This window comes from Pimephales promelas, chromosome 18, assembly GCF_988280905.1.
Source record: "Pimephales promelas chromosome 18, fPimPro1.hap1.1, whole genome shotgun sequence".
In the NCBI taxonomy this organism is placed as follows: domain Eukaryota; kingdom Metazoa; phylum Chordata; class Actinopteri; order Cypriniformes; family Leuciscidae; genus Pimephales; species Pimephales promelas.
In genome coordinates, this window is record NC_142786.1 from 15,514,911 (window position 1) to 15,538,290 (window position 23,380).

The 23,380-nt window shown below is 41.3% G+C and overlaps 1 protein-coding gene across 3 annotated transcripts in view; it reads left to right on the forward strand.

Moving 5' to 3' along the window:
• The window catches only part of top2b (DNA topoisomerase II beta), a 121,853-nt gene that overhangs the window by 13,658 nt on the left and 84,815 nt on the right, over positions 1-23,380 (forward strand). For all 3 annotated transcript variants that reach the window (XM_089122775.1, XM_089122777.1, XM_089122776.1), the window contains exons 6-17: positions 1,876-1,973; positions 2,296-2,508; positions 2,649-2,822; positions 5,247-5,348; positions 5,489-5,626; positions 7,366-7,504; positions 10,368-10,525; positions 12,962-13,087; positions 13,208-13,318; positions 13,400-13,505; positions 13,585-13,694; positions 14,054-14,146. In XM_089122775.1, coding sequence (XP_088978901.1) covers positions 1,876-1,973; positions 2,296-2,508; positions 2,649-2,822; positions 5,247-5,348; positions 5,489-5,626; positions 7,366-7,504; positions 10,368-10,525; positions 12,962-13,087; positions 13,208-13,318; positions 13,400-13,505; positions 13,585-13,694; positions 14,054-14,146 — 1,568 coding nt within the window. The remainder of the gene's footprint in view (positions 1-1,875; positions 1,974-2,295; positions 2,509-2,648; positions 2,823-5,246; positions 5,349-5,488; positions 5,627-7,365; positions 7,505-10,367; positions 10,526-12,961; positions 13,088-13,207; positions 13,319-13,399; positions 13,506-13,584; positions 13,695-14,053; positions 14,147-23,380) is intronic.

Below are 23,380 nucleotides of genomic sequence, written 5' to 3' on the forward strand. Positions count from 1 at the left end.
TTCCCATTTGAACGGTCAGCGTGAGGCGCTGCTGCTTGCGCTGGGACTATAACGTTAGGCTTTAACTTAAATTTTTTTAAAAATATTCTCTAATCGGTTGCATATAATGTCGTGAATATATCCCTCGAATGCATACTGTAGTCCCTTTTGTCTTGCTCTCTCACATATTTCACTTGTTCGCCGAAAATTACTAATTATCTCATTGGGAATGTCTGACACCGGGTGCATCCACACTATAATAGATGGGCCAGCCGCGAAAGCTTGACAGGCGTAGCAACAGTAACTAGGGAGGGTGGGGGTTAGCGAAGGGTCAATTCTTGACATTTCCTCACTCAGGCAAGGGTGATTTTTGCAGTGTGGCTCAAGCTGAACAGATGCTGAACACATTGAGACAAAAAAGCACTATAAACCTTTTTATCAACATGATAATTTTCAGTATAGATATGAAGCAGTACAAAATACTGAAATGAAGCTGACTCACTCTGGAAGATTAAACAAATTATAAATTGTTTGTTATAAAAAATTCAAAAACAAAATCAAGGCAACATGTAACACTAAGATTTACAATCAAAATAAAATCCAGTCAGTTTGTAAAATGTACATACTTCAGTTAGATGACAAATTATCATCAAATTAAATGGATAAATCTTTAAATGGTGTGTCATGTAAATATATAGGCTACTTTATTTTAGAGAGATGTTCTAAGAATGTGCAGTCTGCTTTTATTAATATTATATTTTTGACAGGGGAAGTTACAAGATCGTCATCCAGTTACTTCTTTTACACCCTCAAGTAGTAAATTATTTTAGATAATACATTTTTATGATGTATGTGGTGCTTACCTACTTAACCATATTTTGGGGACACATTTGAACGCGGAATAGAGCTAAATCGTACAAAACTCTTTTTGGGAAGTCCTCGTTTGTGAAAACTCTATTATATATATATATATATATATATATATATTGTTCCATTGTAAAAAAAGAAAGAAAAAAAAGGTTTTCTGGTGGGGTTTGGGTTTAGTGATTGTATTTGCTGTATATAAAAAGAATATCTATGGAATGTCCCTGTTTAGGTAGCTAAAACAAAATTCTTGCTTTGGCAACTGTTCATCAAAATGTCTGTGCACTACCCTGTATTCACATTTTTAGTGGTTAAATTATTTTTTACATTCATTTTCATGTTCACCCTCTCTATCTTTAATTACTGTTGAGTGAGTAGGGTTCAGAGTTCTTCTCTTAAATTGTTTATTTATTTAATACGGTCAAGGGGACATATTTTTTTATATTTTCCTTAAACCACAAACAGACAATATAATGTACATAAAGTAATAACCAAAACACACTCATCATGAGCAGAAAACAAAGTTACTATAAGTAGTAATTTAAAAGTTTTAATTTCCTTGCCATCCATGGCAAATATTTTCATCAATTACAACATTATTTATTATGAAAAGTTCTTAGCATGCTGATTGACGGAATAAAATGTTATTGTCTAAAGGTGACTTGTTAACATGTCACAAACCTAGCTTGTGTTTGCTCATAGCAACCCAGCAAGCAAGAAAAATAAAATAAGAAGCAAGAAGTAAAAATGCTCACAGTCATACATGCAGATACAAATATTTTTACTTTGCTGCATTCTCATTTTCTGCAGCGTTGTAGTGAAAGTTGGTACTAGATACAATTATTACCGCATGTGTTGTGTATGGCTCCGTTGTTTTGACACGCTGCTCACTTTTTAAACTGTAGGATTAGTAAAATAGATTTTTGTCATAATCATGCAGCCTTTAGATGCAGTTGTGCTGTTTGTTCATGTTAAAGATGAGTTTTCAGCTGATTGAGTTGTTTTTCAACCCATCAATCTTGTGTTCTTCAGGTGGCAGGAATGGATATGGTGCTAAACTCTGTAACATATTCAGCCTAAAGTTTACAGTAGAGACAGCCTGCAAGGAGTACAAACGCAGCTTCAAACAGGTACAGCCGTTTTACTGAAGGGTGATTTGGAATACAGGAAATATGTTGTGATAAAACTGCAGCTATGATGAAGTCTTAAGGGGGTCGCACATTGGACGAGAACCGCAGCACTTCGCCGAGCAGCACCATGTCTTTAAAATTCAAACACATTATTCTCTGTTAGTGTACACACACTGGCAGCGCCATTCGACGTATGTCTGTATGTGCCTGTCCAGTGTGCGATACCTCAAGTTGCCCTAGAAGCGACGAGGCGCTTCTCGTCTGGTGTGCGACCCCCTTTACACTTTAACTTAAAGTTTTTCTCCTTCCATCTCTCCCAAAGACATGGCAGGAGAACATGGGAAAGACCAGTGAGGCGAAGATCAAAAACTTTGATGGGGATGACTTCACGTGTGTCACCTTCCAGCCTGATCTGGCCAAATTCAAGATGGAGAAACTGGATAAGGACATTGTGGCTTTGCTAACACGCAGGGCGTATGATGTGGCTGGGTCTTGTAGGGGCGTCAAAGTCATGCTCAATGGAAAGAAGCTACCCGTAAGTCACCTGTCATTTCCTTAAGTAAAAAAGAGTTTTCTAGACAGCAGTGTGATGAGGATTTTCTTTTAAATCTGAAAGACACAAAGATTTCTAGACATTTCTTGTCTTTAATGATGTTTTTGTGTCTTGTGCTGCAGGTGAATGGTTTCCGCAGTTATGTGGATCTCTATGTGAAGGATAAACTGGATGAGACGGGAGTCGCTCTAAAGGTGGTGAATGAGGCGGTGAATGAGCGCTGGGAAGTGTGTCTCACCATGAGTGAGAAGGGCTTCCAGCAAATCAGCTTTGTCAACAGTATTGCAACCACCAAGGTCTCTGAAACACACCGCTACTTAGGGCCAATCCCAATTCTACCCCTTACCCCTTCACTTTCCCCTAGCCCTACCCCTTCGCCTTCCCCTTGACCCTTGAAACAGAGTGGCAATGCGTAGGGGTGAAAATATTCCCCTAAGAAATGGGACACCACTTCCCCAGACAGCAAACTGACATTGAATCAACGTGGAAACGACGTCTCTCATGACATTGAAACAACGTTGATTTGCTCATCGAATTAACGTTGAACCAACGTCAGACGCGGCATTCTTCAAAGCTAAATGAAATCGAAAATTGGTTTGCTTTCATAACGTTGAAACAACGCGTTGATTTTAAGTTGATTTTCCGTTAGTTTTGAAAGAATGACGCATCTGACGTTGGTTCAACGTTAATTCAATGAGCAAAACAATGTCAGATCAACGTTGTTTTGATGTCATATTTTCACGTTGATTCAATGTCAGTTTGCTATCTGGGACGCCTCCGTTAAACGTCATTATAAGTCGTCGCTAGCGCCTACGTCACAGGAGATGCGCCGATGTTTATCACAACTTCCAAGATGCCGTCGGCGTTCATAGCAGATGTAAGGTAAAAATAAAGCCAATTCCCTTCAACAATTACATTCACCAGTTGCCTATCAAAATATGTTGCGGGACTATCGTTAGCAAACTACAGTAATTTTAGCGATTTTTTTTTTTTTACAAACGTTTCTGTGAAGAAACTGACTGTAAATATGAACACAATATTGAATGTAACATAAAGCAAATCATTATTTGTCGTTACAATACTTACATTTATGGGTCTCCTTTTTCGCCTTGGGCAGCCATTTTGCGTCTGTAGCCTGGGTTAGCAGTGACACTTCTCATACCCCTTCGTTTGAAGTGTGCTCCCGAAAAATCTTCGTTTGAAGGGCTATCTGGCCCTTCCCCCTAGCCCTCCCCCTCCAACCAAAAGAGAATTGGGACAGCCCTACCTCTTCACGTGGACACGCAAAACGGAGGGGAAGGGGAAAGTGAAGGGGTAGAATTGGTATTGGCCCTTATTCCTCAAACTAGGGATGTAGAAAGTTTTTCAGATTTGTGGGTTGGCTGTCTAAACAACTGGTTAACTGAAACTTATGGATAATTAAACTAGTTTCATGTATGCCAGACCCCAATCTGGTTGTTTTAATATAGCAGTGGTGCTTTAAAGCGGATGAAATTATTTGTGCAACGTTTAGAGCAACCAACTAAACTAACAGCAATAACACAGCATTCTCTGCTATACTCTACTCAGCGCTTCTGCTATACTGGTATTTTTTTATGATTCCTCTGTTGTTTAGATGCTTCTTTTACAGTTTTTCTCAATTGCTAAAACACAATTTCTGAAACATTGCTCCATTTTCTGAAAACATTAAACACAAAACCTTGTCTTCAAGCTCTATTTACAAAACCTCTGATTCCTCTTGCAAAATGAAACTTTCACCTCAAAACAGTTTTACCTGTGTTCAAAATCAAACACTGCTCTCAAAATAGTTTTACCTGTGTTCAAATTCAAACACTGCTCTCAAATCATAAACAAAGTGATAAAAAAATGCTATACACTATCAATCAGTCAGTAAACAATACACCAAACAATTTAAAACACATTGTTCAAAACATATAGCTCTCAGGGAGAACTATATGTCAAAACAAATGAATTTCATATAAAAAAATCATATTTTTTCATTGTACGGTCTACAGCAGTGCACTGTACTACAGTATACGATATTTACGAAATAAGGGACACAAATGAAAGGAGTAAACATTTGATCAATGTGCTTCTTGTTTTTGGCCTGGGTCATGCCAGAGGACTTCGTCGACTTCACAAGCAATATTGTCCCTTGCCCCCCTCCTCTTTCTATTTCTTCCCCCCCTCCTCTTCCTCCTCCTCCTCTTCTTCCTCTTCCTCCTCCTCTTTCTCCTCTTTCTCTTTCTTGCCCTCCTCCTCTTCCTCTTTCTTGACCTCCTCCTCTTTGTCTCCCACCTCGCATACGTCCTCGTCCTCTCACATTGTTTTTTCTGATACATATTGCTAATATTGGTTGTGTCACATCATTTGAAACAGGTTGGAGTTTTGAGTGGTTGTGTTCAATTAAATGATATGTCTTTTCTATTTGTATTTGATTGTTGCCACTTGTGTTTACCAGTATGGATGACATGTGCATTAGAGTGCAGAATGTGTTTTGAGAATGAGAATGTGTTCAGAGTTTTGCTGAAAAGTCTAAGTGAGATCTGCAAATTGTGTTTTACCATGAGAAATTGTTTACGGTATTGACAACAGACTTCACAATTAGCTAAATGAGTTCAGGCAACTGAGAACTTTGTTCAGCCAATGGATTTTAGTGTTTTAGCAATTGAGAAAAACTGTAAAGTAATGTAATACTCATGAGATGTGTTATATCTTAGGGAGGAAGACATGTTGACTATGTTGTGGACCAAATTGTGTCGAAACTGATTGAAGTGGTGAAGAAGAAGAACAAAGCTGGAGTCTCTGTGAAACCATTCCAGGTATATATTTACTGCTCAACACACAAGATATAATATCTATTTAGACACTTGGAATTTTGCTTCTTTAGTCTCTCAAGATGTTGAGTGCAAAGAATTCACTGTTTCAACAGTTCTAAGGAAATGTTTTTCTTTAATTTCAGGTTAAAAACCATCTGTGGGTATTTGTTAATGCCCTGATCGAGAACCCAACTTTTGATTCCCAGACTAAGGAGAACATGACTCTACAGACCAAAAGCTTTGGCTCAAAATGTGCTCTCACTGAGAAATTCATTAGATCTGTAAGTGTGTGATTATCTCTTATGTGGTTCTGATGACAGAAAAGTTTCACATTTTAATATTAGACCAGGGAACTACACTGCGACCAAAATGGTCGCATATGCGACCTTTTGAAATCCCATTTCGACCCTAATTTTTAATTGGTCGCAAATGTATCACTGACTATTTTGACGGGTCGTTTTTGTTTGTTTGTTTCGGGTTGTATTTAATCTTCTAAAACCTGTCGGATCGTCCGCTTTTGTCCCGCCAAAGCCCTTTTTGATCGGCGAGTGTTGTAAAGTAGAATGACTGATGCGTTTGACAGGGCGCAAACGAGCTGAGAGACAGAGAGAGAGAGCGCGCCCTGGCCGCGCGCGCACTATCACGTCTTCACACAACACAAGCGCTGTCTTGCTCTCTCTCTGTCTCTCCCTCCTCGTGCATATTTTTCAAAATCACTGGACATGATAGTAAAAGGTTTGTGTCTTTATAATAGGCATGCTAATCACAATCATATAGGCTACCATCTGGGCCTGCATGGCGGCAGGAAAAAGACGCAGAGATGTAAGACACCGTCTCTCTACCTCACGATGATTTTGGTACACCAAAGGTAGATTTGCGCTCTGGAGTTCGTCTGATAAACTCTGCCATGAGCTAACTAATTATATTGCTAGCGCTGATATTGACATCGACTAACGTCATATGATCACTAGCAGTTTTTTTAAACTAGTTTTTTTTTGTGCTGTGTAGGCTGAATCGTAATCGTGTGATTCGCGTCAAGACACCTGATTGGCTAATACTACACACTGAAGATAAATTAAATAATGTTTTATTAAATAATTACTGAAAATACCCTCTCTTCATCCCACACCCCAAACATGACATACAAAATGTTGTGGAACAGAAACAACAACCAGAGATATAAGCTATCATTTTATTGTCATCACAGTTTGCCAATAGTCCTGCGTCCATTATTCTACATTGATTAAAAAAGAAAATCAAATGTGTTTTAATGGTAATTATTTTATACGGAAATCATTTATTTATAATTCAGTTGAGAATAAAGGGTTAATTAAAATTAAGGAAAACAAATATATTGATCTGAAATATAGCAAATGAATTTTACATTCATTCAAGTACAATTACCAAACAAGGTCATTTTGTCTTTTTATTAATTTAATTAATAAACTAATTATATAAAACTATTGTCAGTGCACTACAAATAAACTGGTTCTATGCCATTATTAATAAAACTTAAACAACTTAAAATACGAGGCTTAAGAGATTTATAAAAATGCCTTCTGCATTTTTGTTTTGCTTTTCACTCCATTGTACCGAAATCGTACTGAACCGTCTGAATGTCTGAACCAAGGTATGAACCCAACCGTGACTTCTGTACCGTTCCACACCTAATGCAGTACAGTTTCATTATTATTCATTATTATCCAGAGAGCGGCTTACTATAAATAATTTGCGCGACCAAATCATGTTTTGCGCCAGTAACTGAAAAAGTTAGTAGCACAAGTGCCACCAGTGGAAAAGGTTAGTGTAGTTCCCTGTAGACTTTCATTAACAAAAGCTTCTGGACATAAAAATAATCGCATGAATTGAACTCTGCATGAAACTGAAGTTGCAACCAATGAGTTTTGCACAAGACAACACGTAACATGTATTAAGAAAATCAATTGGGAATATTTGGTTTAATGCCGACTTCAATAACCATTGAGTTGTGGTAATATCTGAGTTATTTGTCCCATCATAGGCCACAAATTGTGGTATTGTGGAGAGCATTCTGAACTGGGTGAAGTTTAAGGCTCAGACACAGCTCAACAAGAAATGCTCCTCTGTCAAACACAGCAAGATTAAAGGAATTCCCAAACTAGATGATGCCAATGATGCTGGTGAGTTCATGACAGATAAAGCCCCTTTCTGCTGCCCACAGCCATATCAGCAGAATTTAAAGATCATGTTCTGCTCATTAGGGCTTAACGATATGGTCCTAATGAGCAGAACATGGTCCAAATCGTATTTTTAAACTGATCTGTTATATATCTTGGTATGTTATATATCTTTTCTATGAAGTAGGCTAAATGTTCAGTTTTTAGTTCATAAGGCACACAATTGGTAAATGAAGTTTGCAATGCACTTTGTTTCAGGGCAAAAGTCTTTTTGAGCTGTAAAGTTTAACACACTCTTCTTCACACTGCAGTTTATGGTGCTGTTGTAAATTTTGGAAGAGATTTGATGTACTTCCATTTCTTAATGCAACCTGTTTATGGCAATCCCTACAGATTAAAGGGGGGGGGGGGGGGTTGACTGCTTTTTTTCTTTGCATGATTGTGTTTATGGGGTGCAATATAACATGTATTCGTGGTTTTTCTTTTTTAAAAAGTCTTATTTTTCATAAACATCACCTTCATTGTCAGCCGAGCTCTCCTCTGTCCTTGAACGAGCGGTTCACTTCCTGAGTCTATGAAACCACTCCCTCAGAAACGGGCAGTGGGCTCAGATTGGTTAGTTTGTCCCGGTGTGTTGTGATTGGCTGAACTGTCGCTCACGTTGTCCGGAAGGTTTAGCGCCCATTACCTTTACGGGCGAAACGTGCATGTTAGGGGTGGGCGATATGGCAAAAATATCATATCACGATTTTTTTAGGAAAATCACGATCACGATTTTTTATCACGATTCTTTTTCAAGTTGGTTTTAATATTTTGCAAGTGGCTGTTCATTACAGCCAAACTAATGTCCCTGTGTTATAAACAAAGCCTTAGGTAACAAAAGAAAAAAGAAAGGCATACATTTAGGCCAGTGGTGAAGATAAAAATCTTTGTCATTATTTTCTTTGTTATTAAAAAAATAAGACAAGATAAACATTACACAAATTAATATTCAAATTAAATAAATAGTGCGTTATTTTTTCAGATGCGGTAGGTGTATTTAGCAGTAGCATTGTAGAAAGTGATTAAATTAACAAATATGAAATTAAAACACTACATAGACTTCACTGAATAAATTATTGATTCTTATTAAAGCTACTTTTAAAGTTCTCAGTCAGAGTGATTTTCTCCTTGTGTTTTTTAGGGATAGTTCCCTCAAAAATGAAAATGGTCTCAATTTACTCTCTCAAGATGTTTTAAACCTGAATAAGTTTCTTTCTTCTGTTGAAAATAAAAGTTATTTTGAATAATGTGGGTAACCGAACAGTTGCTGGTCCCCCTACTTTTTTATAGGTTCTCTCCAGGAAGTTAATGGGGACCAGCAACTGTTTGGTTACCCACATTAAAAAAATCTTCTTTTGTGTTCAGCACAAGAAAGAAATTAATACAGGTTTGGAACAACATTAGAGTGAGTAAATAATGAAAGATTCTTTTTTTTTTTTTTTTTTTTTTGTGTGAACTATCCCTTTAAGGACAAGCGGCAGTAGGCTACTATTTATTCCTGTTGCTTTTAGACCAGCACGCAACGCGTTTAATATAGACGCATATTACACCAGATATTCTCTCAAATGTTTGCTTTCACTTTAGACATAGCCTGTTTATGTAAACATTGTGTGTATTTAACAGTATTAGCATAATAAGACTCGAAAGATAACTTAGTCCAGTATTCAGGCGCTGTTTGACAGGCTTCTAGTTCCTGTGAGTGTCGTGGTATGTGGTCAGGAAAGCGCACGTTAGAACAGCGCATTAGCGCGTGAATTAAATGTTTAACTGGCAAGGCTTATGCAAATAATGAACTTTTGTGAATTGCAGTGTCCCGTACCTGTTCATTAACGTGTGATGTGTAGGCTATACGTCGCGTTGTACAGTTGAGACGGCGGTGCCAGAACTCGTGGAGATTCTGGAAGCTGTCTTCCGTAAAATGCGCAGCACAGAGAGCTAGAAAATGCGCAGCACAGAGAGCTAGAGGCATATGCGCATGCCCTTTTTTGCATTTTCCGGAGGGAGGGGTTGATGCAAATGTGTGGGTTAGTGACATCTAAAACCCAGCTGTAGTCCCAATCGAGTCGTTTTTGTAGGCAATATACTTCGAAAATCGAAAATGTGTCTGGTTTTTTAAAACCAAATATGTAAATTTTTGTCAAAGATTTAATAGACACGGGTGAATCGTTGTCATTTAGAAATAAAATCACATGGGTGTTTGAATCAATCAATTGGGCAACTCTAGTGGAGAGATGTTCTGAAATCTTTTCCATTACGCCTTGAGGAAAATGTAAAAACTTTTTGACTTCCTTTCCTCTTTATGAAAGTGAGTGTCAGAAATGGAAAGTTGCTGTAGGTATCAGTTACAGCACATATCAGTTAAAGCAAATTAAGTATACAAGAATATTATTAAAAATGAAAAATAATTAAAATAAATAATGTATATCATCATATTGATAAAATAAAGAATATTATACTACTGCCTTTGTTTAATTCTGCTTTTCCATAAGCAATACCTACTCTCAGAGAGTGAAATATAATTTTCATTCATGGCATTGGTCTAAACACACTATTTACACTATATACTTACATTACCTATATACAGTAATGAGAATGATATATTAAAGAGAAGTGGTGCAGAAAATGTGTTTAATAGTCAAAAATAATGTTACAATAAAAAACAAAACAAATGACAGCTGTTGGACTTTTGGTATATGCAGTTTTTCTCAGTATTGCATATTGTACCAACTACTTTGCTTGGCAGATTACTTAAAGAACAGTAAATATGAAAGTGCTGTTTAAAATGTTTGATTCACCTTTGAGTAACTCTTTCTCTGTAATGTAGGGGGTAAACATTCTTCAGATTGCACTCTGATCCTGACTGAGGGAGATTCAGCCAAGTCTCTGGCTGTGTCCGGTTTAGGAGTGATCGGGCGAGATCGATATGGGGTGTTTCCGCTCAGGGGAAAGATCCTCAATGTGAGGGAGGCCACACACAAGCAGGTAAGCTGCATGAATCTTGACACGAAAAGACAAACCATACTAGAAAATAAGAGAAAAGAATGCAATGTTGAAGTACAATATCGACAAAGGTACATGAGAATGCTTTATATTTATAAGCGCTTCTAACAGACCTGGTGCAGAAGCTGCATCGATCTGTGAATTTCCCATCCTTCCCTCACTTGTGAACAAAACCCCAATATACTTAACTCCTCCTCTTGAGGCAGAATGGACAAGGTCCATGAGCAAGACACTTGGTCAGGTGGAACCGGGGATTGAACCACCAACCTTTCGGTTTGTAGACAACCTACATGAACCACTGAGCCACTGCCGCCCCTACACACAGGAACACACCCTCCGGTCCCCCTTCTTAAAAAGAGGGAACACCGGCCTGATCTGCCATCCCAGAGGCACTGTCCCCGACCGCCATGCGATGCTGCAGAGGCGTATCAGCCAAGACAGCCCCTCAACATCCAGAGACTTGAGGTACTCATGGCGGATCTCATCCACCCCGGTGCCTTGCCACCGAGAAGTTTCTTGACTACCTCAGTGACTTCAGCTTGGGTGATGGACAAGTCAACCTCTGCTTCCTTAATGGAAGACGAGACGGCGGGATTGAGGAGATCCTCAAAGTATTCCTTCCACCGTCCTACGACATCCCCAGTTGAAGTCAACAGCTGCCCACCTTCACTGTAAACAGCGTTTGTAGGGCACTGCATCCCTCTCTTGAGGCGCCAGACAGTTTGCCAGAATCTCTTTGAGATCACCCGATAGTCCTTCTCCATGGCCTCACCGAACTCCTCCCAGGCCCGAGTTTTTGCCTCCACAACCACCCGGGCTGCAGTCTGCTTGGCCTGCCGGTACCTGTCAGTTGCCTCAGGAGTCCCACAAGCCATCCAGGACCGATTGAACTCTTTCTTCAGCTTGACGGCATCCTTTACTTCCGGTGTCCACCACCGGGTTCGGGGATTGCTGTCTCATCAGGCACCGGAGACCTTACGACCACAGCTCCGAGCAGCCGCTTCGACAATGGAGGTGGAGAACATGGTCCACTCTGAGTCAATATCTCCAGCCTCCTTCGGGATCCGGTCGAAGCTCCGCCGGAGCTGGGAGTTGAAGCTTTCTCTGACAGGAGACTCGGCCAAACGCTCCCATCAGAGCCTTACAGTATGCTTGGGTCTGCCAAGTCAGTCCAGCTTCCTCTCCCGCCATCGGATCCAACTCACCACCAGGTGGTGATCAGTTGACAGCTCCGCCCCTCGTTCACCGGGGTAAACTCCAACACATGGCGGCTGAGTTGGGGGGCTATAAGCAAACCCACACCAGCCTGTCCCCTCTCACCATGGGCAACTCCAGAGTGGTGAAGAGTTCATCCTCTCTCAAGGAGTGTGGTTCCAGAGTCCAAGCCGTGCGTAGAGGTGATCCCGACTATCTCTGGTCGGAACCTCTCAACCTCTCAGGCTCCTTCCCCGCCAGCGAGGTGACGTTCCACGTCTCTAGAGCTAATTTCCGTGTCCAGGGATCGGGTTGTCGAGGCCCCCGCCTTCGACTGCCACCCGATCCTCTCAGCACCGGCCCCTTACGGTTCTTCCTGTAGTTGGTGAGCCCACGGGAAGGCACCACGTCGCTCCTTCGGGCTGATCCCGAAGAACATGGACAGGTCGGGGCTGCGCCATACCGGGCGATGTCACGGTCCTCGATTTAATTGTACTCATAAGGCTTTTGAAGGTTTTTGAACCACTCGTAGTCTGACCCGTCACCTAGGACCTGTTTTCCTTGGGAGACCCTACCAGGGGCATATAGCCCTGGACAACTTAGCTCCTAGGGTCGTTCAGGTACTCAAACCCCTCCACCACGTTAAGCTGGCAGTTCAAGGAGAAGGATTTTAATAAAATTTTAATGATTAATCGATAGTCCATCATTAATTCCCCCGACGATCGACTAAGAAAATTCAATCGAATGCCCACCCCTACTGAATAGCTCATTAATATAATTAATATATTTACCATAGTCAGACGAGTGAATGTGTGTTCTTCATGCCTTGTACAAGTTAAGATTTTGTGCTTTAATTTTTGTTTATTATCATTTTTAATGTAGTCGTTTTAATTTCTGCTTTAAAATAGTAAGCAATCAGTTGATTTTAGGTTTAGAATGAAATATTTGAATTTTAACCTTTTTTTCTTACAATGTAAAGCATAGCCTATATAGAGAGGCTTTATATTAAACATTGTTTGGAGGACAGCATCCATTAATCGAAAAAATTATCAACAGATTAATCGATTATCAAAATAATCGTTAGTTGCAGCCCTACTGTATAGTCATGCCCCAGTTAAATTTCATTGGTTCAAAATTCCACTTTAAACATTTTTGTTTATACAGAATCATGTTTGTTTTGACTGATTTTTTTTAACTGATAGTTGACCCTTGCTTTGACTGTAGATAATGGAGAATGCGGAAATCAACAACATTATTAAAATTGTGGGTCTTCAGTACAAGAAGAGCTATGAAGATCCAGAGTCCCTGAAGAGCTTACGCTACGGAAAGATTATGATCATGACGGATCAGGTGTGATTATGTGCTTTACTTGCTTATGTGCTTAACAGATCTTTTCTATTTAGTATATATGCAGGTTTTTCATGAGTTCCCTAAACCTCTATGCATAATTTCTGTTATGTGTACTATCAGGATCAAGATGGCTCTCACATCAAGGGTCTTCTCATTAACTTCTTCCATCACAACTGGCCATCTCTGCTGAAGCACACCTTCCTGGAGGAGTTCATCACACCCATTGTGAAGGTATGATAATCATCCAACAACAACAAAGTTCAGTTTATCAGGGTTTTTTTTTTATATGCGTTTCTAAAACTTTCTCTTTAGGCCAATAAGAACAAACAGGCAGTATCGTTTTACAGCATCCCAGAATTTGAAGAATGGAAGAAGCACACAGACAATTTTAAAACTTGGCACATAAAGTACTATAAAGGTTTGTTTTCTGTTTATTTGAAAAAGTCTGCATCGAATAACAAGCAGCATTCTTGACTATATGTTAACTATTTTGTCAGGTTTGGGTACCAGCACAAGCAAAGAAGCAAAGGAATATTTTGCTGACATGGAAAGACATCGAATTATGTTCAAGTACAATGGCACTGAAGATGATGCAGCCATTACACTGGTTAGTTTTTTTTCGCTTGAAGTTTATATCGACTATCGGGTGATCTCGAAGAGATTCTGGCAAACTGTCTGGCGCCTCAGGAGAGGGAAGCAGTGCCCTACCAACGCTGTTTACAGTGAAGGTGGGCAGCTGTTGACTTCAACTGGGGATGTCGTAGGACGGTGGAAGGAATACTTTGAGGATCTCCTCAATCTCGCCGTCTCGTCTTCCATTAAGGAAGCAGAGGTTGACTTGTCCATCACCCAATTATAATGTTGGATCTTTTTAATACTGTGTTTAGTGCAACATTACATTTATTTAGATATTAATTGCATATAACTTTGATATATTGGTTGACATTGTCTGTGATCTCTGCTCAGGCTTTCAGTAAGAAGAAAACGGATGACAGGAAAGAGTGGCTTACTAATTTCATGGAAGACAGGCGGCAGAGGAGGATACATGGACTGCCTGAGGTACCGCTGTCAGTTACACACTACTGCTCAAATGAAAGAGAAATGTTTCTAATGATAAACATAACACTCTTAATACTGTCTTTATAAGTAGAGAAACATATTATTAGGACCTGCTCACACAAAACAAGTGTCAGGGTGGCCGCAGGTCATTAAAAAGTCTTAAAAAGTCTTAAATCAATTTTCATAAAAATAAGGCCTTAAAAAGTACTAAATTGTCTTAAATTCAGATTGGATAGGTCTTAAATATATTTGTCATGTCACCGCAAAGATGCAGGCAAAGGCAATCGTTCTGCCAGCCAGGTCGAATAGTTTCTACAAGGTAACGTAACCTGTGTGTGTGTGTTAGAGAAACGCGGGTGCGATCAAACAGTGGAGTCATGAAAAACATCCATCATTTTGTTCTTACAGGACAACATTCAGTCTGCAAAGTGTTTACTTATATTTGTGTAGGCCTATACTCGCATTAAAACAGTTTTAAAAGCAAAACATATTTATCCAACCCCTGTCTGTGTGTTGTAACGTCTGTCAGAGTTTGAAGTCTGGAAAGAATGTACAAACGAACTGGTAGTTTCACGAGTCCTTTTATAGTTGCTTTCTTTCAGTTAAGCACACTCTTCATATACATGTCGAAAGAGCAGATGTTAACAGGTTAAAGAAAACACTCTGTAAAACGCTACAAATCAAAGTGGAAGTAAACGCATTATAATAAAACAAACCCGCGATAGATCGGTCATCTTCCTCTTTCCGCAAGTATTCTCACTCTCACTGAGCGTGTGCGCTCACATTACAACATCACGCATACAATAAAGAACGCCATAGAAGAAGTCATCTTAAAGGCATATCAACATGTCATGAACACTACTAAACACTAGGTGGCTGTTACAGAGGTCCATCTTTTGGACATTCATCATATCGCATTGGTTTTCATTTCTTGTCCTCAAAACAGGGCACTAAGCTGTTTATTTTTAAGTGTTTGTAGTATTATTTAATATAGAAATCAATTATTTATAATTCTTATGATGAGAATAAAGTTAGGATTAAAATTAAGGAAAATAAATATATTGATCTGAAATATAGCAAATTAATTTTAATTTATTAATTAAATGGTACAATAACCAAACATATCTCAGTCTTTTTTTTTATCTTTTTATTTGTTTAATTAACAAACAAATTATATGAAACTATTAGTACACTATAAATAAACTGGTTATATGCCTTTATTAGTAAATTAAATCTACGCCTTTATTAACCTTCTGATTGTCTTCGGGGTCTGCTAGACCCCAAATGACTTTTGCTTGAATTAAAAAAAATGTTCTCTTTTTCCAAATGGTATGAAACTTCCTACGGCTCTCAACACTGTCAAGATCTACAAAAAAAATAATTAAACTGGAATTCTATATGTTTTTATGTAGGCGTGACAAAAATAGTCACACTCGTGGTCTTCGGGGTCCATTGGACCCCAAAAAATACCATTTAATTTTGTAACAGAACAATAGTTTTTTTTTTTTTATATACAACTATTATTTTACTGTTTATTAATGTTTTTACTCAACATTTGTGCAGTTTTTGGAGGATTTATGTTTTTTTTTTAAATATCTATAAATTAATAAATAAATATTTATTTATCATTGGACTCAAAATAGACAAAATTCATCATCAAAATCAGAAATAACGCAGAACACAGACAGAAATGACAGAAATTAAGTGGCAGACTTCCAACAATGCAAAAAACATCCACAATCCAAAATTATCATGCTCACACACATGCACACACACACAAACACACACATATAGAGGAATACAATATACAGGAATACATACAGACTATAAAAACTGTTCGCTTATCATTTGTAAAATAAAATACTCTAAAATGCAGAACCACCACAAAAATATATTGGTAACACTAAGATACATTGAAAATGTGCACACACACACACACACAGGAATACATTTGTAAGGCTATAAAAAAGATAAAAGAGATGAGACCAACTGTTCTATTGTTCCAAATTATTGTTCCTAATTGTTCGATTTTCTTCCCAATTTACTTTTTTTTTTTTTTACAAATATTTTATTTTTACTGCTTTATTTGCTAATTTGTTATTGCTGTTCAGTTGAAATAAATGATAAAATCTTAATGTAACATTATTGAAAAACTCTTGTCTTTTCAGTACAAAAACAAATGCTAAACTTTGACAAAAAGTATTTTATTTTTGTTATAATTGTGATTTTATAATATTTAGATATGAATCCAACTGAATCCAACTTTAGAAACTATATCTTTCAGTAATTCAAATAGTTTATAGTAGGGATGCACCGAAATGAAAATTCTTGGCCGAAACCGAAAACCGAAAAAGAGGAAACCGAGGCCGAAAACCGAAAACCGAAACACCGAAAGAATTATTAGTATCATTGTATTTATGGCTATGACTGTGTACAAACTTTACTAAAATCAAGGCATTGCAATTGCATATTAATATTTTCAAAGAATAAATCAATTACAAATTATGCAAATATTTATTTAGCACAATGCACAGTATAAAATAAAATTCAAACTAAAATGTTAAACTTGACCCCATACACTAAATAATAATCTAATGGCCTGCAGAAAGGTTTTAAAATGAAACGTTCTCTCAAAAACAAAGCCGAGCGCAAACTTCTCATCACACTAGCAGCCAGTTTGCATGTCTAAATTAGTTACATTTAAAAAATTTGGCATACAATAACATAAAAAGCCTTTTTAAATGAACAATTGTCCATGTTTAATACAAATGTACATGAAACTTAATGAAACATGTTTAGTGAATGTATTTAAATATTTAAGAGAGCATTAATTTAGTTCTATACATACATATACATAGTTCCCAATCCCATATATTTTTTGTAATGTCACAAGTAATAATCTCAGGGTTTACTGGGTTTTACATGATTATTTTTGTATTGGTGGTGGAATAGCCTACTAAAAAATAAGCATTGTCATGTGTTTATCTTTCTTCTTCTCACCGATTCCTGATGGTTAGATGACAGTTACTTGAGTCGTCCCCTGTCGTTTCAAGGAATAGTAAAACGGAGAGTGCGTCAAGTATAAACGCCTCGACCGTTTGGAGCGGTGCGCGCGCTGTCTGTGGAGACTCGCTCTGCCTTGTTTACTTTCGCCTGCCTCCGCAGCGCGAGTCTCCACAGACAGTGCGCGCACCGCTCTTGACCCGCTCGCAACCGGAATCGTCGTCATGGCGGCGCGCGTTGTTTATAGGTGGATAAACAAGGCTTCCGTCTCCTCGCGGGCTCAGATAAACTGAAATACGTCCGCACCGCAGACATGTTGCTTCAGACAAGCACGTGCAGGTCGCGGTTTCTGTTTGCGTCATCACAACATTTCGGCCGTATTGTTTCGGTGATAAAAGTCTTTCGGCCGAAAACCGAAAATGCACTTTTGGGCCATTTTCGGCCGAAAATTTTCGGCGGCCGAATATTCGGTGCATCCCTAGTTTATAGGCCTAGTGGAGCTCTATAGCCATCTATTGGAGCTCTATAGCCATCTAGTGGATAAGGTGACTTATTACAAATTTTAACCTGTTTTTTCCAGAAAATTAGGCAAAAATCTTACATTCAACCTTGCAAAATTATCCATGGTATCCCCAGGAATGAAAGTTAGAAATCTGGGTCTTTTATAAAGTTTATTTAACATAAAATGCTGTTTTTTTGTAAAAATCCTATTTAAATAAATACTTATTTATTTATTTGTTTATAGAAATTAAAAAAAAAAAAATCATAAATCCTCCAAAAACTACACAAATGTTGAGTAGAAACATTCCTAAAAATAGTAAAATTATATTTGTTAAAAAAAAAAAAAATACTATTCTGTTACAAAATTAAATAATATTGTCTGGGGTCCAGTAGACCCCGAAGACCAGAATTGTTACTTTTTTTGAAGACCATCAGAGGGTTAATATACTTTATTATTTAAAACATACAAGGCTTAAGACATTTATAAAAATGCCTTCTATATTACGCAATTGACAATTGTTATTGTCATTTCACCATATTTTTGAACAGACAGTGTGTTTACTTGGAAATATTACTGTATATTTTCAGTTTTAATTTATATATCCATCGTAAGTTTGGTCTTAAATTTAATTTAGAAGTGGTATTAAAAAGTCTTAAAAAGTCTTAAATTTAAATAGTTTATACCTGTAGCCACCCTGTGTGTGAATGTATTATGGCATGACTTTAACTTTTCAGTCAAACTGCTTTGGGTTAGGCGATATGGAAAAAAAAATATTTATATGCATAATTTAACCGTGAGTAGTCAAGTCACATTTATTTCTATAGTTCTTTTACAATTCAAAAAAAAAAAAAAAATACAATGTTTCAAAGCAGCTTTAAAGAGATTACAGGAAAATAATGGTTGTTTCCAGAAGAAAATAGCATCACAGTCCAGCTTAAGTAAGTTCAGTGATGTTTAAGCTATAAAAAAGTTATAAATTTAGTTCCCATTCAGGGAACTTCGAGCTGCGTGTAAACGCCGTGGGGGAACGCCTCTGCGTGACGAGTCATGAAGCACGTATGAAATCTGTCCAATGGCGAGACGGAACGTCATAGGCGGGGTGACGTATCGACCAGGAAACTATAAAGCATCCCCGAAACACAAGCGCAACAGCTTCTGAGTCTTCACAAGCGCTCTATGTATGAATTTTGTCTGTCTGTCTAATATTGTATATTTATATATATTGATATGGCGAGCAAACAACAGCAGAAAGTGTGTTCATCCCTGCCCTCGCTTCATCACGGGTGGGGATGCACACGATCTGTGTGTTGTTTGTTTGGGAGTGCAGCATGCTCAGTCGGCTCTCGAGGGGGCCGGCTGTGCACTGCGAGTGTCTGCCCATGAAGACACTTCGCTCCCGCCGGGCACTCTTCGAGGAGAGTGGTTCGGTGCGCGCTCCCCGCGGCTCGGGTCCCGCTGCTGCCGAGGCACAGCGAAGGCTTGCGTCGTGGGGTTCGCAGATGGATCTATCAGCGGGGATTGAGACGGGCCCCGCCCTTTCTCTGCCCTTACCTGGTAGATCCAGTGCCTCAGTTCTCGCTGCGGGAGTCCGCGTTGCGGTTTTTCCTGCCCGGGCTGAGGCGCCATCACTTCAATTATCCAGTTCTGAGGAGCTGGATGTTGAAAGTGTGGATGCAGAGTCTATGGACTCAGTGGAGAGCGAGGGAAGCTCGTTTGCCATCCCAGTCTCCCGCGAATGTAGTAAAAATAAGGAAAAAAAAAAAAAAATGGAGGTTTTTGACTCGGGCTGTGGAAAAATTAACCATTGAATGGCCAGTTGAGAAACAAGAGTCGAGAGAGTAAAATGGATGAGAGATTTTTAATATCACACTCACTACCTCCATGCCGGTGTTTGCCCTTCTTCCCCGATCTACACACCGAGGTGTGTAGATCGTGGAACAAACCAGTGTCAGCTAGAATTTTTTGACACACCAGACCTATATACTATGTATGCTAATATTGCTGGGTCTAGGAGATATGAGTGAGGGGGAGGTCGTCGGCACTGACGTGATTAATGAGATACTGCGTCAGGCGGCAGATATTTCTCTCCGTGCCACCAAGGAGACGGCCAGATCAGTCGGCCGCTCTATGGCAGCCCTGGTGGCCACGGAGAGGCATCTGTGGCTAAATCTGGCTAATATGAAGGAGAAAGATAAAGCGTTTCTCCTGGATGCGCCGCTGTCGTCCGGAAAAAAACAGGCAGCGGCGCTCCAGAAATGTCTCCCCCTCCGTACTCATCCTTCGGGGGCTGCTGGGCGAGAGCAGCCCCGCCCGTCGAGAGAGCGTCGCGGGCTCCTCCCCAGCAAAACTGGGCTGAGACGCGGCGTTCTCAGGCGAGGTCTTCCCGGGATAGAACCGATCTGAGGACGGTTATTGTCGCCAGGAAGGCTTCGTCGAAGAAGTCCTGACGCCACTGGTGTCAGGCTACTGAGGGTGGTCCCCACCGTGAGACAGAGGTGTTCGCCGCTGAATCCGGCGCCCGCTCTCTCTCGGTGCCCTCAGGGGTTCGTTCTGCCAACCCTGCCTGTAATGGGGGGTGCAGACGGTCCCAGCGAGCGATTTCCCGAGGGACGCTCGTTTGCTCCGAGGAGCGATACAGAACGGTCGTTAAACCCTGCCTGTGCGCGGTCACAGGGCGCTGTTTCTGTTTTTAAAAACTACTCCAGAGGCCAGTCTCGAGAGACTGGTACCCTTAGTAGAATTTCTGGTAGAATGGGGAAGTCTTCCAAATATATCTCGTTGGGTCCTGCAGACTATCGAACGCGGGTACGCGATCCAGTTCAGGTCGCGTCCACCTCGTTTCCGGGGGGTTTTGCCCACAGTGGTGACCCCCGAGCAGGCTCTGGTTATGGAACAAGAAGTGAAAGCTCTGCTACTGAAGGGGGCGATAGAACGAGTTCTTCCTCCCGACAGAGAGCTGGGGTATTACAGCCGGTACTTCATTGTTCCAAAGAAGGATGGGCGGCTGCGTCCGATTTTAGACCTGCGCCTCTTAAATCGGTCAGTAGGGAAGCTCAAGTTCTAAATGCTGACTCTCAAGCAGATCGTGTCACAGATCAGGTCCGAGGACTGGTTTCGTCACGATAGACCTAAAAAAAAAAGACGCGTACTTCCATATCTCCATCCTTCCGCAACATCGGAAGTTCCTGAGGTTCGCTTTTTGGGGCGAAGCGTACCAATATCGGGTCCTTCCATTCGGCCTAGCGTTATCTCCTCGAACCTTCACGAAATGCATGGACGCGGCCTTGGCCCGCTGCGTCTCCAGGGCATTCGCATTTTAAATTACATCGACGATTGGTTGATTCTGGCTCAATCGGAGCATCAGGCGATTTGGCATCGAGATGCCGTCCTCGCCCACATCAGAAGGTTGGGGTTGAGACTCAACGCTAAGAAGAGTGTGCTTTCGCCAGTTCAGCGGACCACTTTTCTAGGCGTGGTATGGGATTCGACGACGATGCAGGCACGTCTGTCGCCGGCTTGTATAGCCTCGATTATCTCGACTGTCAAGCAAGTGAAGCTAGGCCAGTCACTCACTGTAAAGGAATTCCAGAGAATTCTGGGTCTGATGGCAGCAGCATCCAACGTGTTACCGTGCGGCCTGCTGTACATGAGACCACTACAGTGGTGGCTCAAGACCAAGGGGTTCTCCCCGAGGGGAAAGCCGCTCCGCAAGATCAAGGTCACGCGACGTGGTCTCCGTGCCCTGGCTATGTGGAAAGAACCTTGGTTCCTGTCCCTGGGACCTGCGCTGGGAGCCCCGTGTCGCCGGGTAACGGTGACGACGGATGCCTCTCTCACGGGCTGGGGAGCGATCATGAGTGGTCGCTCGGCCCGCGGGTTGTGGCAAGACCATCATCTCCGATGGCATATAAATTGTCTAGAGATGATGGCGGTGTTTCAGGCTCTGAAACACTTTCTCCCAGACCTCAGAGATCATCATGTTCTTGTCCGGTCAGACAACATGTCTGTGGTCTCTTACATAAACCACCAGGGGGGTCTGCAGGGACCCGTTCTGCTGAACCTGCCTGTGAGGGTGGGCGCAGACGGTCCTAGCGAGTGGTTTCCCGAGGGAAGCTCGTTTGCTCCGAGGAGCGATACAGAACAGTCGTTAAACCCTGCCTGTGCGCGGTCACAGGGCACTGTTTCTGTCTCTATAATTACTCCAGAGGCCAGTCTCGAGAGACTGGTACCCTTAGTGGAATTTCTGGCAGAATGAGGAAGTCTTCCAAATATATCTCGATGGGTCCTGCAGACTATCGAACGCGGGTACGCGATCCAGTTCAGGTCACGTCCGCCTCGTTTTCGGGGGATTTTGCCTACAGTGGTATCCCCCGAGCAGGCTCTGGTCATGGAACAAGAGGTGAAAGCTCTGTTACTGAAGGGGGCGATAGAACGAGCTCTTCCCCCCGACAGAGAGTTGGGGTATTACAGCCGTTACTTCATTGTTCCAAAGAAGCTAACGATATACGCCTCCCTCACGGGCTGGGGGCGATCATGAGTGGTCGCTCAGCCCGGGGTCTGTGGACTTTCTCCCAGACCTGAGGGGTCACCATGTTCTTGTCCGGTCAGACAGCACATCGGGGGTCTTTTTATAGACCATCAAGGGGGTCTGCGCTCATGTCCATTATTCAGGCTAGCGCCAGATCCTTCTGTGGGCCCAGGGGAAGCTTCTTCTTTGGCGATTTTATATCCCAGGATATTTAAATCGGGGAGCAGACATCCTGTCGAGGCAGGGGCCGAGGCCCGGGGAGTGGAGACTCCACCCCGAGGTGGTGGAGCTCCTATGGAGTCATTTCGGTCATACCGAGGTAGGCCTATTTGAATCCAGGGACTGAGACACTGCATGCTGTGGTTTCTCTGTATCCACCAGCCCCTTTGGGGTTGGATGCGATGGTACAGGAGTGGCCGAGGTCACCCCTGTACGCATTTCCCCCGATTGCTCTGCTCCCAGGAGTTCTGGAGAGGGTTCACCGAGTCGGGGTCTTTCTACTGTTAGTAGCCCCGCGTTGGCCGGCCCGAGTATGGATGCGGGTCGATACTTCACCCCCGCCCAGATCTATGGAGGTTGTGGCTTGGCCTCTGAGGGGGCCCAGCTCATAGAATCGGGTCTCTCGACTGAGGTCGTGGAGACCATCCTCCAATCCAGAGCTCCGTCCACGAGGAGATTATATGCCTTGAGGTGGCAATGTTTCACCTCTTGGTGGGGAGAACACCAGTTGGACCCAGTTAACTGCCCGGTGTGGCGGTGCTGGAATTCCTTTGGAGCATTTCTCCACAGGGTTATCCCACTCCACACTAAAGGTGTATGTGGTGGCCTATCTGCTTACCACGTCCCTTTGAGTGGAGCTTTTCACGGGAGATACCCATTGGTAATTCTTTTTCTTCGTGGTATTGTGAGGTCAGACCAAGAGAAACTAATCTGCTCTGCCCTCTGAGGGCTCTAGATGCTTATGTCCACAGAGCTGCCCTGTGGAGAAAGCCTGAACAGTTATCTGTTTGTTTTGGACCTCCGAAGAAAGGTTGTCCCGCATCTGAGCAGAGGTTGAGTAAGTGAGTGGTCGAGGCCATCTCATTTGCATATGAGTCCGCCGGTCAGCCTTCTCCTTTGGCTGTCTGGGCTCACTCAACCAGGGGTATGGTAGCTCCGCTCCAGGGGCGCAGGTGCTTTCGTCTAAATATGTGCCTGATTT